The following is a 17,837-nucleotide window of genomic DNA, read 5'->3' as shown; positions in this document are numbered from 1 at the left end:
AGGTATATTTGTTAGAGAGGACTAATGAGTCACTGTGGTATGCAATCCTGGTGGACAAGTCTACCAATGTTGACAACAAGGCAACAATGCTTGTTTTCGTGCAATATATTTTTCAGGAGGATGTGCATGAGGATATATTATGTGCACTTTTGTTGCCAACCAACAGCACAGCTGCAGAACTATTCAAGTCTTTGGATGATTACATATCAAGAAAACTGAATTGGTCATTTCGTGTCAGTATATGCATGGACAGAACAGCTGCCATGACTGGACAGCTTTCTGGTTTCACTACTTGGGTCGAGGAGGTCACTTCTGAATGTGAGTCTATGCACTGTGTCAGCCATAGAGAAATGCTGGCTGGATGAAAAATGTTCCCTGAACTAAACAATGTTTAGCAGGATGTGATTAAAATTATCAACCATACCAAAGTACATGCTTTTAACTCATGTCTGTTTGCACAGCTCTGTGAGGACATGGACACAGAGCACACACATCTTCTTCTTTTTTTTTTTTTTTTGAGACAGAGTCTCACTCTGTCACCCAGGCTAGAGTGCTGTGGCATCAGCCTAGCTCACAGCAACCTCAAACTCCTGGGCTCAAGCAATCCTCCTGCCTCAGCCTCACGTGCCACTATGCCCAGCTAATTTTTTTTTAATTTTTTTTGCTGCCCAGTTAATTTTTTCTATTTTTAGTAGAGACGGGGGTCTTGCTCTTGCTCAGGCTGGTCTCAAACTCCTAACCTCAAGCAATTCTCCTGCCTCGGCTTCCCAGAGTGCTAGGATTACAGGCATGAGCCACCATGCCTGGCCTCACATTTTCTCTTATACACAGAGGTGAGATGGCTTTCTAAAGGTAGATCACTGGCAAGAATTTTTGAGTTATGAGAGCCGCTCCAGAGATTTCGTTTAGTAAAAGTCACCACTGGCAGCATGTTTCAGCGATACAGAATAGGTTGCAAAACTTGCTTACTTGTATGACATATTCAACCTGCTCAACGAACTCAATCTGTCACTTCAGGGGAGAATGACAGTCGTGATTAAGTTGGCAGATAAAGTGGCTGCATTCAAAGGCAAACTGGAATTATGGGGGACAACAAGTGAACATTGGGATTTTTGACATGTTTCGAACATTAGCAGAGATTTTGAAAGAGACTGAGCCAGGGCCCTCTTTCCCCCAGCTGGTGCATGATCACCTATCTCAGCTTTCAAAAAGTTTGAGCTTACTTCCCAAGCACAGAAGATCCTGGAACAGGGAAAGAAAGGATCCGAGACCCATTTCTGAATAAGCCAGGTGAATCCACTTCATCCATGCTAGAAGAGGATCAACTGCTTGAAGTCACAAATGACGGTGGCCTTAAAAATATGTTTCAAACAACTTCAAATCTCCATACGTTCTGGATTAAAGTCAAGGCGAAATACCCGAGATTGCCACAAAAGCACTGAAAAGCCTACTTCCTATCTTTGTGAAGCAGGGTTTTCTGCAGTGACAGCAACCAAAATGAGATTACGGAGTAGACTGGACATAAGCAACACACTTTGGGTGTCATTGTCTCCCCCAGATGGGACTGTCTAGTTGCAGGAAAACAAGCTCAGGGCTCCCACTGATCCTATATTATACTGAGTTGTATAATTATTTCATTATGTATTACAATGTAATAATAATAGAAATAAAGTGCACAAAAAATGTAATGTGCTTGAATCATCCTGAAACCATCCCCCCACCCTGGTCTGTGGAAACATTGTCTTCCAGGAAACCAGTCCCTGGTGCCAAAAAGGTTGGGAACTGCGGTTGTAGCCTGTGTCAACCAAGCAAGAGGTCTTTTACATTCCTCTTGGGTGCACAATAACTTGCACAGGCAAATAATCAGTTTGATTGCAGTGACTCAAATTAATCATTTATAATAACCACCAATAAATGTCTACTGATAATAATGTGACTGGTTAACAATATTGTATTGTTTATTTCAAAACAGCTAGAAGAGAGGATTGTGAATGTTATCACCATAAAGAAATTATAAATGTATGAGGTGATGAATATGCTAAATACCCCTATTTCATTATTACATGAGGTATCACAGCATCACACTGCACCCCATAAATCTGTATAATTAGTATGTGTCAATTAAAAACAAAACTAAAAGAGTCTGCTGAATTATTAAAACTCACTTATGTGTGAGAATCCACCCATTTTCAATAGGGATAAACTGAGAATGGCAGATAATAATGGGGAGTTTCACTACTGATTCATTGGCACTCTGCAGAGACTGCCAGACTTTTATTTTCACAACTCTCAGCCTTATGCAAACTGCTTTAATGTCCTTGTAGAAGGAGGTGCTGTAGAGTATGGGAGAGATGGAGGAACAGAGCTGTAAGTTTGTGTTGGAACAATTTTTCTGCCACTGATATATTTCTGACCAAGGAGTGAAAGGAAAAACAAAACAGAAACCCACCCACTCTTCTTTCTCCCTCCCCAGACAGATGTGGAGCCCAGAGGCACAACAGTGTGGAATTAGAGAGCTGAAAGCTACTCCAAAGTTTGGTTTTGGGTGTGGGTTTCAGGGCTTGTAACTATATTTGTTTAGACGTGGTAAATCAAGCATTATGCAACACCATGAATGAGGAATACTCCCTTTGTCACTGTTTGGAAGCTGGATATGAAGCTTTGTTCTGTTCCCAAAATCAATGCAGCCTCCTCCAGAGGTCAGCAATTCAGAGAATATTGGCTTCAAAGGAAGGGTTCAGCTATTGGGGAATCAGGAAGATCTGACCAGTATTTCAGACAAGCCTGGTAGATGAGTGTTCCCACTGGTGTGACAAAGCAGTGAGGGGAGTTCGGCTGGGTTGTGTTGATGCTTGAAATGTGTGGGTGGAATGGTTTCTGCGGTTGGAGGGCAGGGACCTGGACTGATTCATCTTTGCAACTCCCTCACTCGGGCAGCAGCCAGCACCTTGCTTCGACCTTCACCACCACCATCATCATCATTCCCCATGCAATCTCACTTCGTTCCTCTTAATCTGGGTCCCATGGTCTTGGCTCATCAACACCCTCAATTCCCTTCCTCCTTGCCCTCTCACTGAACAATTATCCAGTTGGTTCTCACATTCATTGCTCAGTTGCTGGGGAAAAAGTTTGTATAGCTGTGCCAGCTGGTAACCCCACAAACTACTAGGCAATAAACTTGCAGAACTTTCTCATTTGCTAACTCTGCAGGACAGGAATTATTATGATCCCCATTAACCAGATAAGAAAATTGAGACTCAGTTCTTTTGTCATTGGTATATTTGAGTAATGTCCTGGGGAAAATATTAGAATTATCTGTGCTTTACTTATTTGTCAGCTAGGAATAGTTGCTGCTAATTAATCTTACAGTGTCAATGTCCTTTTGACTCCTCGCCAGTCCTTATTAAATTATTAGTTTATTTTTATTGGGTCAAGATTGAGCCCTTAGAAGAATGACAATAGAAACCCAAAGTGTTTGCTTTCTCAAAATTTCTGGAGGTGGCAAAATCTAGAAAAGGAAACTATGGTGAAGTCCCAAGTTCCTGCTTGAGCCCTAGGAATAAGAGATGGCAAGTTTCTTTATATTGTCTCCTATTATTGTTATTATTTTTAATGTAAAATCCATTTATTCTTACTTCATGAGTCAGTTTTATCTTTAACCACTCATCTCCGGAGAGACTGCCAGGAGCTATCTGCTAATTCTATTCCATCGGTCTTCTTTATATCTTACTTTTGGAGATTGTATTCAGGGATTTTAAAGATATACTGTTTCTAAATAGGGAAATGGGAGAAATCATGTTCTGATGCATTCCTTCACTGATCTGGGAGTACTGACTTCTCAAAGCCTTGCCAACTACTATACAGCTTGTTAGCAATTGCTTGGGTGCTTCACTCCAATTGAGTAAGAGTCAGCACTGAGGTGTAGCACACATAGGGCTTGGCAGGGAATTCAGAAATGGGAGGGGAGGGGGTATGGTCCCAGTTTTGCCTGCTGCTAACTTGCTGTTACTGACTTTTAGCCAGTCCACTTCAGTGTCTTCATCTGTACCAGAAGGGAGTAGACTACTTTTGCTACTCAAAGTGTTGTTCCATGGGCCAGTAGCTTATCACCTGGAAGTTTGTTACAAACAGAGAGTCCTGGGCTTCACCCAAGACATTATGAATCATAATCTGCATATTAATGAGATTCCCAGGGGATTTCTATGTACATTAAGTTTGAGAAACCCTGGGTTAAATGGATTCTTGATCTTGTAATTTCTTTTTTAATTGACAAGTACAAGTTATATATTTCTTACAGTGCACAACATGATGGTTTGATATATGTATACATTGTAGAATAACTAAGTCAAGCTATGCTAGGTAACATATTCATTACCTTCATCCAGTGATTTCTAAAACACATGCTAACAACCCTAATTCCCCACCCTAACCCCCAGGAATGTATAGGATAGTGACAAGACTTGGGTTTGATTCCTGACACTGCATATATTCGGTCTATGACTTGGGCAAGCTGGTTCCTCTCTCTGAGCATAACAGTGAGGTGGTTCTCCGGATTCACGAGAATGTAGTTTACCTGCACACACACCACTCTAAACTGACTTATATTCCCATTTGGGAAATCTAACGATAAAGTGAGGAATAGAAGCAGCCCAGGCCTCTAGGACCGGAGCCGGCCCATTGTTTTCACTTTAATTTTAATTACAGGAAAATGTTAATGAAGTTGTAACTAGAACTGTTTAAACATTTTCTATTTGCAATAAAGCATCAGTCAGTCCCTGTTGACGTTCCTTGCAACCTTAACAAGTTCTGGAAATATTATTTAACCTCCCATTCTGAACTCCCATCCAGGCGGGAACTTTTATTGCCAGTTCGCAGCTGGGGAGGACTAGGTAAACAAAAAAAATATTTAATTGCTGGGCTCCGCGAACCCACAAGATGGGACGCGCTAGGACGCTCTCCCCACCTCGCGCACAGCAACACTCTTCCTCCCAGTCTCCACCTCCTCCGAACGAAAACAGCCAGAGGCGGGGTCAGCGCCACGACTATGAACGGCCGTATTTTCCAGGTGCCCTAGTTTTTTGCCGGACGCTAGAGACCGGCGTACAAATTTGGAATGTACCATTCTTTTAACTCGCTCATTCTATCAAAATTTGAGACATTCGTAAATATATCTATAGGGATTTTCCCAGAACAACTTTCGCATTTATAGTATATAATACTGGGAAGCTCAAAATATAGAAAGAGCATTTTGGAACAAATCATTCCGTTTTTCCCTCTCAACTTCGGGCCTGAATTACTTGGGCTCGCTCAATCGTCACTTCCGGGGGTCGAGCTATGAATACCGGAAACCGCACGCGCTAAGTGATTTCTGGGACCGCCGTGTTGCTATGGGCCGGAGGAAAGCTTCGGGTGGTGGGTCGCTGGGACGGGCCCTTATCCGCCATCAGACTCACCGAAGCCATCGCCAGCGTCAAACTGATTCCTGGGTAAGACAGATACTTCATCTTTCTTATCCTTTCTAGTCTAGCTTTAAGAGCCTGAGTGCTGCAGGGGTCCAAAGTCAGTGACGCCAAGTCCGAGTTTTTTGAAGGGTGAGTAGAAATTTCTGCCAGGCCAAGAAGCAGGTCCTCCTCCTAGCAAGGCACAGAACACAGAGGTAAAAGCTTGAAAGGAGGGCTAGGCATATGAAGTCTTGAATACCACATGCCTTATACGTTTGGTTTTTGCCCTGGAAGCTATGGGAGCGCTTGAGAATATCTGAGCAGGAAAAAGACAAAAATTATTTTTGTATTGATTTGTTCAAAGAATTGATACTTCAGAAGCGGTTGGTTGCTACCAGAAATTCCTGCTTTACCTTTGTTGTTCCTCCTAGTAGTTTAACTCACACATATACCACTCATTTACAAAGTGTGACAGGACCTAATATTTCCCTAGATCTAAGGAAGGTCATAGTAGGATCCTTAAAAAATGAATGAAGCGATTTGACTTGTGTTAATCATTTTGGTCGTCATTTTCACCATTCATTCCGCCCGGTATTTGAGGAAGTTCTGAGTTCCTCAGAGCCTGTGCTAAAGTTAAGTATGTACCTGGTGCTAACTATCCATGTGCCACTGTCACACCATCTGACTTCCATATAGTCTGCAGAATAAACAGCATACAGTATTTATGAGTATTCATCAGGTCAGAGTTACTGTAAGCATTAGATTACTGGTAATTTTAATTGATTTTAAACTTGTCATAAATGTAGCCTTTAGGAAATAGTGGAAAGATTGAATATGAATTTTAAAAAATTTGATTCTAATCCTTAATTTTTGCTGATTCTATAGCCTAGCGAAAACTATATAAACTTTTGGTCCTAATTTTTTTTCACTTATTTGTACCTGTATTGAGCATACAGCTTACGATGGTGTTTATCAAATTCTGGATTGTGTCTGGAAATCAATTTAGTAGTTTACAGCTAGCATTTTTTTCCCCAGTAAAATAGAATAAGAAATATCAGAGTGTGTTACTTGTAATAAGGTAACTTTTGTTTCAGAATTCTTTTGTTTCCATTTTACTATACTAAAGTACTTGCACATTTGTATCACTATGTGTGTCACACACCTTTGGGTTGCTATGTAAAATGTATTTCTTATTGTGGGACTCTATAAAATGTGGCTAGCAGAGTCGTACAGTCTGGGTTCAAGTTCTACCCCTACCACTTAGTTTGCGATTATAGGCAAGTAATTTTGTCTACTTAAGCCTCCATTTCGTCATCAGTAAAATGGAGATAGAATAAAATTTACTTCAAATAATTTTGAAAATTAACAAAATGATGAAGGGGGAGTGACTATCATGAAGTAAGAAAGTGCTTATTTAGATGTTAACAGTTATTAGTTGTATTGATTCTAAAGGGACTATAACCATCCTGAAGACCACAGAATAGTTTCAAGGAAGTTTGGACTTGTTTGGATGTTGAGAGCAGCTGTATTTATTACCCTGTGTCTTATTTATAGTTGCATACAAGTGAACTCAATGATGGCTATGATTGGGGTCGTCTTAATCTTCAGTCAGTGACTGAGCAGAGCTCCCTTGATGACTTCCTTGCAACTGCAGAACTTGCAGGAACAGAGTTCACAGCTGGTGAGTTGCTTGTTGCTGAGTGGATATGACACTGATCACGTTTCTGTCTTGCTGACTAGATACAAGTCTACTTGGAAGTGTTTGGAGAACCCTACTAAACTCAAAAAATGAGCTATCTTTAACTCAAAGGCATATATCCCAGAAGCAGTATGGGAAAAATCCAGTTGAACTCCAGCTGTGAGGTACAGAATGTACCACAATTTTTAAATTCAGCTCTAAAAACTTCAGATTATATTTCATATAAAGTTCAAGAAACTCAATGTCTCATAGAAAAAAGACCAGTCAACATTATGGTGGGTAGTACTGCCATTTTCCAGAAACTGTTTTCTAATACCACTAGTAGAGGCAAAATCCTGGGTCTGCTGCTGTTAGTTAGGCAATCTGGCTTGTATTTTAAAGCACTAGTTAACATAGTGAATTTTTCCATGCATGAAATTTGTTTTAGTCACTATTCTCTGTTGTTATTTTGTGTTCTAAGCATTTAGAATAGTGCCTGGCACACAGTTAGTATTATATTCTTTCCACTCTTACTATTATAAATGTGATTACATTACTTAGTAAATCGTTCATTTATTCAGATTATTTTTATTGACACTAGCTACTCTCAGACGTTGTACTGGCTACTCAGAGTACATTGTTGAATAAGACGAATTTTGTTTCTGCAAGGTTTTGTTTCATGTGCTATGAAGGAAGTCTGTAGAAGACAATGGAGTCATAAAAGATGAAGTTAGTTATCATTTCTATCTGAAGGAAGGGTGAGGCCAGTCAGGGAAAATCTGACCCTGGGGCTGACTCTTGAACAATGAGTAGATGTTAGAATAGGTGAGATGATACAGGACCTTTTATACAGGTAGGCAGAGGACTCAAGCCAAGATGTGAAGCAGCAGCCAACTTTGTTCAGAAAATAATGGCTAGAAGTTTGGCTTTGCTGGTGCAGGAGGACAGGATGTCATGAGCACAGACACTGAGAGGTGGGTGAGGCTAGACTCTGGAGAGAATAAAGGGTTAAGGAAGGCTTTACAGGGTTTGCAAGTGCACAACATGATTTCAGATTTCATTTTTTGGTCGTTTTTTATTTGGGGGGACTTTTTTCCAGTTTTCATGAGGTATAATTGACAACTAAAAATTGTATATAGTTATGGTATACAATATGATGTTTGCTTATATGTATACGTTGTGAAATGTTTATCGTAACCATGTGATTAACATACCCATTACCAAATTTCAAGTATATAATACAGTATATTATTAACTATAGTTACCATGCTGTACATTAGATCTCCAGAACTTATTCATCCTAAGTGGAAACTGTACTTTTTGACCAGCATCTTCCTATTTCCCCTACCCCTGAGTAATCACTATTCTTTCTTCTTCTGTGAGCTTGACTTTTTTAGATTCTACATGTAAGTGAGATCATGCGGTATGTGTCTTTCTATGCCTGGCTTACTTAGCATAATGTTCTCATTCATACTGTCACAAATGTCAGGATTTCCCTTTTTAAGGCTGAATAATATTCCGTTGTATATATACCATATGCCACATTTTCTTTTCCATTCATCCGTTAGTGAACACTTAGGTTGATTCCCTATCTTGGCTACTGTGACTAATGCTGCATTGAACATGGGAGTACAGATATCTTTAATGGCTATACGAGATTTTATTTTTTAAAGAAAAAAGAGGCACTTTAATAGTACTTTTCTTTTCTTTGAACAGAGAAACTTAACATTAACATTGTGTTTCCTGGGGCTGCAACTGGACTGCTGTCTTTTGAGGAGAGCCAGAGAATTAAGAAGCTCCACGAAGAAAACAAACAATTCTTGTGTATACCAAGGAGGTGAGTTGAATAAGAATTTAGAATGGGCTGGGTTGGCGGGTCACACCTGTAATTCTGTGAGAGGCCAAGGCAGGAGGATCACTTGAACTCAGGAGTTTGAGACCAGCCTGAGCAAGAGTGAGACGTCTTTACTAAATAGAAAAATTAGCCAGGCGTGGTGTCATGCGCCTATAGGCCCAGCTACTCAGGAGGCTGAGGCAGGAGGATCACTTGAACCCAGGAGTTTGAGGTTGGAGTGAGCTACAGTGATGCCACTGCACTCTATCTACCCAGGGTGACAGCGAGACTGTCTCAAAAAAAAAAAAAATTTAGAATGTTACAAAGCATACAAGGCCGCTGAGTATAAATTTTTTAAGTCAGTGTTCACATTTTTCCTGCTTCCTTTTCTCAACTGCCATTATTAGATTCAAATTCCCTATTTTATTTTGATAACTTGTATGTGGAATATTTTCCCCTTTATGGTTGTTTCAGACCAAAGTGGGACAAAAAAACTAGCCCAGAAGAACTCAAACAAGCAGAGAAAGATAGCTTCCTAGAATGGAGACGTCAACTTGTCTGGTGAGTGTTAGACTCTGAAGATTTGCCTTGAAATCCTGAGTTCTGATATTTTGTCATGCTTACATTGCTATTTGCATTTGACATTTTAATGACATTAAAAAGGAAGTGAGAGTGTTATACTACCAAGTGCAAATTGATGGGTGTGTAAACACAACATTGCTGGGTGCATGTACATCCTTTGCACAAAGATGGTGGGTTGGTCACTCTTGGGTTCCTGGCCTTTTCTTCTTTCATTCCCTTCTTCAGCCATTGGGTGCCCCGAAGTTGATCACTGCTCTTCTGAGGATTGTTTCAGTAAGAGTTGTGAGAGAGAAATGTCACTTTGATAAACTTCCAGGGCTTAAATGGCTTAAGGATAAAATTTGAATTTGGTAGAGTGTGATATAAATATATATCATTTTCATATTGACTTACCAGGAGGTATATAAAAATAATTTATTAGTATTTGTGTATAGTACTTATTTTTTAATGTAATAAATTTGAGCATTTATACTGCTTAAAATTGTTCATTATACTTTGGCAAAGATATAAACTTCTCATTTAAAAACCAGGCTAGAAGAGGAACAAAAGCTAATATTGACTCCATTTGAGCGAAATTTGGACTTCTGGCGCCAGCTCTGGAGAGTCATTGAGAGAAGGTGAGTTACCATTTTCTTTTGTGTAATGAAGGTATTGTAATGGTGTTATATTAGATTTGAATATTGATACATGCTTATAGGCACAGGGTCTAGCTGTTGGATGGGGAATTAACCTATGCAAAGGCCTATTGAGAATTATTATGAAAACTGAAAGAATAATACTACTGCATATTTTTTTTAAATATAGAGGTTTTTTGTTATTAGATGAGTACATTGATAAATATGTGAGAATAAAGAACATTTTCTGTATAAGATGAATTCTGAAGCACTTACATAGTTATTTCAGCAAATGTACATTAGTTCCTGGTGATAATATGGAAAACATGGATATGAAAAAGAGTAGGTTTCTACCTGTAAAGAGCGTATATGTCATGGGGCAGAGGCAGATATTAAAGCTCATCTCAGCAGACCTTTGTAGGGTTCACCTAAATGCCAAGCAAAGCACCAGGCACCAGAGGCACACAGATAAATGAAATGCAATCCTTGCACTCAGAGAACTCAATACCTAGTAAAAATGCAAAGGATAGTATGCTTCCTACTTTTTTATAGGTACAAAGGCACTGGGCCATGTCGTAGCAGAGAAAGGAGCAGTTGATAAGGATTGAGGGAAATCGAGGGGTGATTTTTTTTAATTGGGCTCTGAAAAAAATGATTTTGACAAAATCGAGATTTTCATTCTTTTTCACGTAACACTAAGAAAAATTCCTGATAGAAGTTGATGAATCAACTTTCTCTCATCTCTTTGGTGTGTAGTTAAAAGGTTTTTGTTTTCCTCAGAGAGCTTCTGAATTATTTTCAGGGACTCCATAAATGAATCTTGGACTTGAAGTGATGCTTTTTAGCAAGGAACTTTCAAGCTGTAGTTTTTTTCTGTTTGTTTGTTTTTTAAATCCATAAAATGAAGCTAGTAAGAACTTAGGAAACAGGATTCTTTAGGATTCTCAGAAAAGAATGTGATAACATTTAGCAGTGTTGCTAAGAAAACAGGACTTGGATTAACCTTGTAAAAGTCACTTAAATTTCTTATTAGGGTGATGAAAATATCAAGTTTTTTAAAAAATTGCTTACTTTCCCTCCCTTTTGCTCTCTGGGGGCAGAGAAAGGGCTCTTGGGGTGGGACGTGGGAGGTCAGAGTAGCAAGGCAAATCTCTGAGCACCTGAAGAAAGGGAAGCTTGCTGGCAATTACCAGCTCTACCAGCTCCTTGCACTTTAACAGGAAGGTCCTTTTGCACTTTTTATGCCCCTAAATTAGCAACAGGTTTCCCCAGAATGAGCCTATTCCTGTTGAAACTTTTAGCTTCAATTGCATTACAATATTACTTGCTTGTTTATTTTTATTATGTGATATTTCTCTTTTTTTATATAGAGGAGAAATGTGTTTCTAACTCAAGGAATACAGTTATACCACATAGACATGGATCTGAGTTACATAGAAATATTATTAATAACGTGACTGCTGCCACATCTTTTAACAGGAAATATTTATTGATGTGTTCTCCACAGCAGATGTCTCCTGTTTGGTAACATGCTGGCTAAGCCATCTGCCTCTTTAATTCCAATAGCAGTTATCAGAAAAGATTTGATGTATAACATGTCATTGAAATGCAGGAAACTGTGGAGGCATTGAGGGCAGAACACTGTATTCCAGTAAGATAAGGCACTCCCATTGTATTGCATAAACCTTCCTGCCACATGGTTGGCACTTTGCTCTGCGTCCTCATTCAGTGCATGAAGTAAGCTGTCTTGAAGTGTCTTTTCTTACTGGTTTATAAGCTTATTGTTCTTTCTACATGTTTGGTAGGCAGACATGTTTGTGGACATTGTGGTTTTAGTTTACTAGGCTTTGTCCATTTTTTGTAATCATTTTTGCATTTACTGATAAATATTCAGTTTGAAAGTGAGATATCACCTTAAAGGAGGAAGTACTGAAACCAGCTTAGTTAGATAACTTAAAAACAGTCGAAAATGAGCAAGTCTGTGAGTTCTTTTACATCACAAGATTATGCTGAAATTTTAACTATTCTGAAAGAAAATACACTTTTAATTGTCAGAAGCTCTGTTCTAAATGATAACCTTGATTCCAGCTGTGACTGCCTTCCAGTGGCAGTCTTCCTAGCCACAGAGGCTGGAGGAAGCGGGAGGCCCCTCCCTGGAAGTCAGTTTTTTTCCTTGCAATGCTGGGTTTCTGTTGTCCCCACTACATTTGTGAGGAATTTGAGAGGCTTGTCATCACTGCAGAAAGTTTCCTTACTGCTGCATCTTCTTATATGTAATAGAAGAGGTTGGACTTGTCATTCCTGCTTCAGTGTGGCAACTTAAGTTGATATCTTGCTGTTTTGTATTTTTGCCATTTAAACACATTCTTGGAATCAGTGGATGATTGTTTGCTAAGTGTATGCTTTCTTCCTTGTCATTTCTGGGCTTAAATAAGATACTGGCTTCAGTGGTAGCTGTCAGCGAGTGATTTATTAGTTTTCTTTTGAGGCCTTAACATGAGTACAGATTAGGGACTGAATACTTAGTAGACTTTGCCTTGGAGTGAAGTATTTGTGATACCCTGTCTCTCCAGGAGAGTTTAATGTAAGTTACAGTGGGAAGTTTTAGCTATGAAACATCATCTGAGCCCCTCTAGGCCTTATCAGAACAGTGGAGTGTTACAGTTAAGAGCATGATTCCTGGTCTAGACTGCTTGGTTCCAGTCTGGCTCTGTTACTTACTAGCTGGTGGCCTTGGGCACATTACTGAACTGCTCTAAGCCTCAGTTTCTTCATATATAAACTGGGGATAATGGTACCTTAAAAAATTAATATATGTCAAGTGCCTAATACATGGCATATGTTTGCTACTCTTGCCATTATCATGTGGTCAGTGATCCCTTTCACTTCACAATGTTTGGACTATCTTGTGTTTGTTTTTCAGTGATATTGTGGTCCAAATAGTAGATGCGCGAAACCCACTCCTGTTTAGATGTGAGGATTTGGTAAGTAAAGTTTGACACAATTGGAACGTGAGTCCTTTGTGTAGCAATGAGAGGACAGCACCACTTGTAGCAATAACTGTAGGCAAGCATTCTTACTCTCCACTAGCTTTGTTTAATTAGGCCTCCCTCTGTCCCAAGGTCAGGGGCTTGCATAATGCCCCTGTTTAGACAGATGTTTTCTCTTCTCAAACAATTGTTTCCATCTGCAGGGAGACACAAACGTGAACTTTCAGGCTTTAGTTTAGAAGCCACTTTGTCAATAGATGTTTGCCAGTTTCCCATGTTTCAAGAGACACCAATTGAAATAATAGTATTTTATTTATTTTAGCATGTTCCTAGTCACTTCACTTCTTAATTCATCCCATTAAGTTCTCTCTTCTCACACTTTAGTTATTACTCCCTGTGGTATTTCACAAGTGGTGAACTGAGTTTATAAAACACCACAGGGGATAATAAGGTGTAAGGATCACATGAAGTAATGCAATGCAGGCTTTGAGGTAAACACTGCACACATGTGAGGTATTCATATTTCTGTTTGAAGACCATAGTACGGATTATTTTTAAATCCACTGGTGAATAACAAAAATCTTAATGGTGAAACTTCTTTTCAAAGCTTACTGAAAAGATTAGAATACACCATGATTAAAAATCTTCAACTTCAGAAATGGTTTAAAACTGGGGGCAGTAAAAACTTTTATTGGAATCTTTAGTGTAATTAGCCTAATTTTTTTACTTGTTTGAAGAGACCTCTCTAAATACCTTTGTCTTGCTTAGGAATGTTATGTGAAAGAGATTGATGCCAGTAAGGAGAACGTTATTCTGATCAACAAGGCAGACTTACTGACTGCTGAGCAGCGGAGTGCCTGGGCCACATACTTTGAAAAAGAAGATGTGAAGGTCATTTTCTGGTCAGCCTTGGCTGGAGCCATTAAACTGAATGGTGACTCTAAGGTACCCTGGAGCATGTTTTCAGGTTGGGTTTCAGGGAGGAGGATTTTGATTTCTGAATAATGTGCTTTATGTTTTGTTTTCTCTTATTGAAGATTTGTGGGAATTTTTTTTTCCCTATGTGCTGTGATATTAGGACAACCTATAAAAAAGTGAATCACATGGCTGCTTTCTTTGTGATTGTTAAATAGTCAGACATCTCCAGTGTTGCACACTGGTATTAGCTATAATTTTTAATTTTTAAAAAAAATTTTAGGCAGGAAGTTGTATAGGAAGTTCCACAATGACCTTGTAATTACTTTTAAGAGAAGTCAACAAAAGGGTACAACTGAAGGATGTAATATTATAACTTCTCAGGACTTGATCAGAATCTCTTTGACTTTGTTTTGAAAACAAAGAAACTAAGTAATGCTAAATTTAGGTACACCACATTATTTTCTTTATCCTTTAACCCAAATTTTACAAAAATAGTTTGGGCTTTATTTTTATTTTATAACAAAATAATAAATATGAGAAGAAATTAGTAATAGAATCTTAGAGCTGGAAGAGACTTAGAAGTAATATCTTTTTCCCTGTCCTCCTTTCCTTTTCTCCTGCCCTCTATTTATCAAACATCTATTTTTGATTATTGACTATTTAGCATGTGTTGAACTAGGTTCAGTGAATACAACACCCTCCCCTCAGTGAGCTCACAATTTAATGAACTCTAGCCTCTAACTCTGTGAAGGAATTCCTTCCTCTACCTCCCTGTTGAACAGTTCTGTTATTTCTCTGTGACTGTTTTAAATAACAGGGCTCTCGAGACCAGGGAACTCATTCATTTAGAAAGTTCGTCCATTCAGTGAAGCTAAATCAGCCTCCTTAACGTTTGATCTGAGGAGTCATCTTTTGTTCCCTTAGTTCTGTCTTCTGCAGAGTGTATATTTTCTGCTTTCATATTTTTCAAAGATACCATCTCTAGGGCATTCCTCCTGTGTGCCTGTCTGCTTGTGTCAGGATTACAGTTAAAATTGGCTGCACCTAATTGAATATATTATTCAATAGGTAGTATTTGCCTAGGGCATTTATAGAGGGACTTATATTTCTTGTGATCAAAATAGTCTCGTTAATTTAGAGTTTCTGCCAATTCATCCCTTTCAGGACCTGTATTAATTATACTCTTGGCTCATTAAACCTGTGAGCAACCCAATCCCTCAAACAGACTTATTAAGCAGACATCATCCAATCTCTACATGTGGAAAAAGTTTTTTGTTCTGTTCTACCTAAACTTAGGATAGCACGGTTTCTCTTAAATGTCATGTTAGTGGTTTAGGACCAAAGTAGAGTTCATTTTTGGGTGTGCAGTTTGCTTTTCTCCTCTTCTAGCTTTGAATCATCTGTAGATTTTGTGTGTTTACCCTTCTATATACTCTTTCAAGTCACTGATACATTTTTAAAGAGGATAGGACCAAGGATAATTCTCTGCCAGGTACCACTGTTCTAAACACTTAACATATTTTATTCATTTAATCTTCTCAGCAATAAGTATGGATACTTATCCTTAGGCAGTCTGGCTTCATGGTTTCCCATCTTAAACCATTATTTCTGTTGTTTCAGATCTGTCCTGGGAGTCACCGTCTCGCTGAAGCTTTTAAATAAATATTTATCATTATATTGCTACCCTGATGCACCAACCCAATAACCCTATCAAAAGTGGAAAAAGGATTAGTTTCTATGTCTGTGACATTCCTCAATCTACTAGATTCCAAAGGGAAATGGAGCTGTTTGCATGATCTGTTCTCAAGGAACCCCTGTTGCTTTCTGTTGATGATGTCTGATTTTTAGGGCTCACTGGCCAACTTGAGGAATTGTTTTAATATCAATCTCTGGATTAACTGTATAGCTCATGGAAGATATTCCTTCTTTGTTTTTAAAAGTTTGATACTATTTGCTTCTCTCAGGTCTTCTGAAATCTCTGCTATTCTCCGTGATTTCTTGGGTTATGATAACATATTTGTAACCATATCTGTATGGTTTTTATGGTTACCACCCATGAGTGGTAAATGATTTTTACCTTTCTCTTTCCAAAGGAAATCTTTCATTGGTAAATAATTTCCACACATGGAGTTGAGTTTTGCTGCTCCAAACACACAGGGGTCTGTGCTCCATGGTGCTTTGCCTTATTAAAGGCAATTATAAAAGAACATATACATTTGGCAATTATAAAAGAATACATATATACATACATATAATTGCCTTATTAAAGGCAATTATAAAAGAATGCATACATTTGGGTACCAAACATGACTTTATTTAAAATAGCTTTATATTTATTGTTTCCTTTTCTATCAGAGTTTGGTTCTTCTACAGTTCAACTTTTGAAAAACTGTTGACATTTTTCTGAGTTGAGTAGCTCTGTTTTCCCTTAGTTATCGTTATTTTTTTTTTTTTAAGCCAGTCAAATTTAGCAGTGGAGGGTTGAATACCAACTTTAGTGACACTAATGTTAATAAGTTCTGATAACCCACTACTATGGGACCAGCCCCTTAGTTATCTTTAAATTGCACCGTGTTCCTCAAAAGATTGGCTTTTTTCCTTCTTTCTTTTAATTTTTTTTTTTTAAGGGACAGGAGTCTTGCTATGCTGCCCAGACTGGACTCAAACTCCTAGGCTCAGGCGATCCTCCCACCTCAGCCACCTGATAGCCGGGATTACAAGGATACACCACCGTGCCCAGCTCTTTTAATTTTTAACTACAATGTCCTTTTATTGTTTTTAAGAATTTTCTGAAGCTGAACTGCTTCTACCCATAGATTTTTTTTCCCATCCAAGTACTAACCAGGCCCAACTCTGCTTGGCTTCCAAGATAAACAAGATCAGGCACATTCAGGGTGGTATGGCAGTAGTCTACAGCCATAGACTAGCTGTAGTTTTTCTACTGCACAATCATATTCAGTTCACATTCTTGCTTTTATGCTTCTTTCATATTTTAAAGTGATTTAAAAGAGCTCACGGTGAGGACACCCTGATTTCTTTACATTCATTGCTCATTTATCATAGAAAGTTCTTCCAATTTTTTGATTTTCTTATAAGCCAGGTTTTTACTTGAGTTGCCAAGCATGCTCATGAAATCATACCTATTTTTCTTGACATTTTGTTTTTATTTCTGCTTTTCTAAAATTTTGAATACATGTGGGACTGAATTCATTGTGTCTCCTTCTGTTCCTGTTGATCATGATAATGCTAATTTATTTGCAGATGATACAAGGTTTGTGTCACTTTCAAATCCCAACAGATTCAGCCTTGTTGGTAAGAATTAGTAATGCTGTAAATTGGCTTATTTCTGCTTTGTTGTCGGTAGAGATTCAGGAGAATTGACACACCCATGTGTGGCAAATGATTTTTACCTTTCTCTTTCCAAAGGAAATCTTTCATTGGCAAATAATTTCCACATATGGAGTTGAATTTTGCTGCACCAAACACACAGGCTTCTGTGCTCCATGGTGCTTTGCCTTATTAAAGGCAATTATAAAAGAATAGCAATTTTTGAAAACATGCAAACCACTGTCTTTAAAAATGCAAATGTAAAATAAAGTACAAATTACAAATTATGTCCTTCTTGCTTTGTGCAGAGAATGTTGAATGTTATTAATGAGAAATGCTTTGCTTTACTCTGCAGCCCATTGCAAAATAAGGTACTGCCAAAGAGTTCAGTTTAACATGGGCTTTTCCCCTTGCTTTCTTTAAAGAGTATTTTAAATTAAAAAAGTAACACGT

At 38.5% G+C, this 17,837-nt stretch overlaps 1 protein-coding gene across 1 annotated transcript in view; it reads left to right on the top strand.

Annotated features, from left to right (window-relative positions):
• Positions 1-5,322: 5,322 nt before the first annotated feature.
• The window catches only part of LSG1 (large 60S subunit nuclear export GTPase 1), a 23,649-nt gene continuing 11,134 nt past the window's right edge, over positions 5,323-17,837 (top strand). Inside the window, exons 1-7 of the mRNA XM_045539968.1 lie at positions 5,323-5,486; positions 6,996-7,122; positions 8,836-8,956; positions 9,428-9,514; positions 10,066-10,152; positions 13,073-13,133; positions 13,908-14,084. Of these exons, the coding sequence (XP_045395924.1) occupies positions 5,388-5,486; positions 6,996-7,122; positions 8,836-8,956; positions 9,428-9,514; positions 10,066-10,152; positions 13,073-13,133; positions 13,908-14,084 (759 nt within the window). The 5' untranslated portion in view covers positions 5,323-5,387. The remainder of the gene's footprint in view (positions 5,487-6,995; positions 7,123-8,835; positions 8,957-9,427; positions 9,515-10,065; positions 10,153-13,072; positions 13,134-13,907; positions 14,085-17,837) is intronic.

The sequence above is a fragment of the Lemur catta genome, chromosome 1 (genome assembly GCF_020740605.2).
Source record: "Lemur catta isolate mLemCat1 chromosome 1, mLemCat1.pri, whole genome shotgun sequence".
NCBI lineage: Eukaryota > Metazoa > Chordata > Mammalia > Primates > Lemuridae > Lemur > Lemur catta.
The sequence above is the reverse complement of the archived record's forward strand: the minus strand, read 5'-3'. Positions and strand labels throughout refer to the sequence as shown.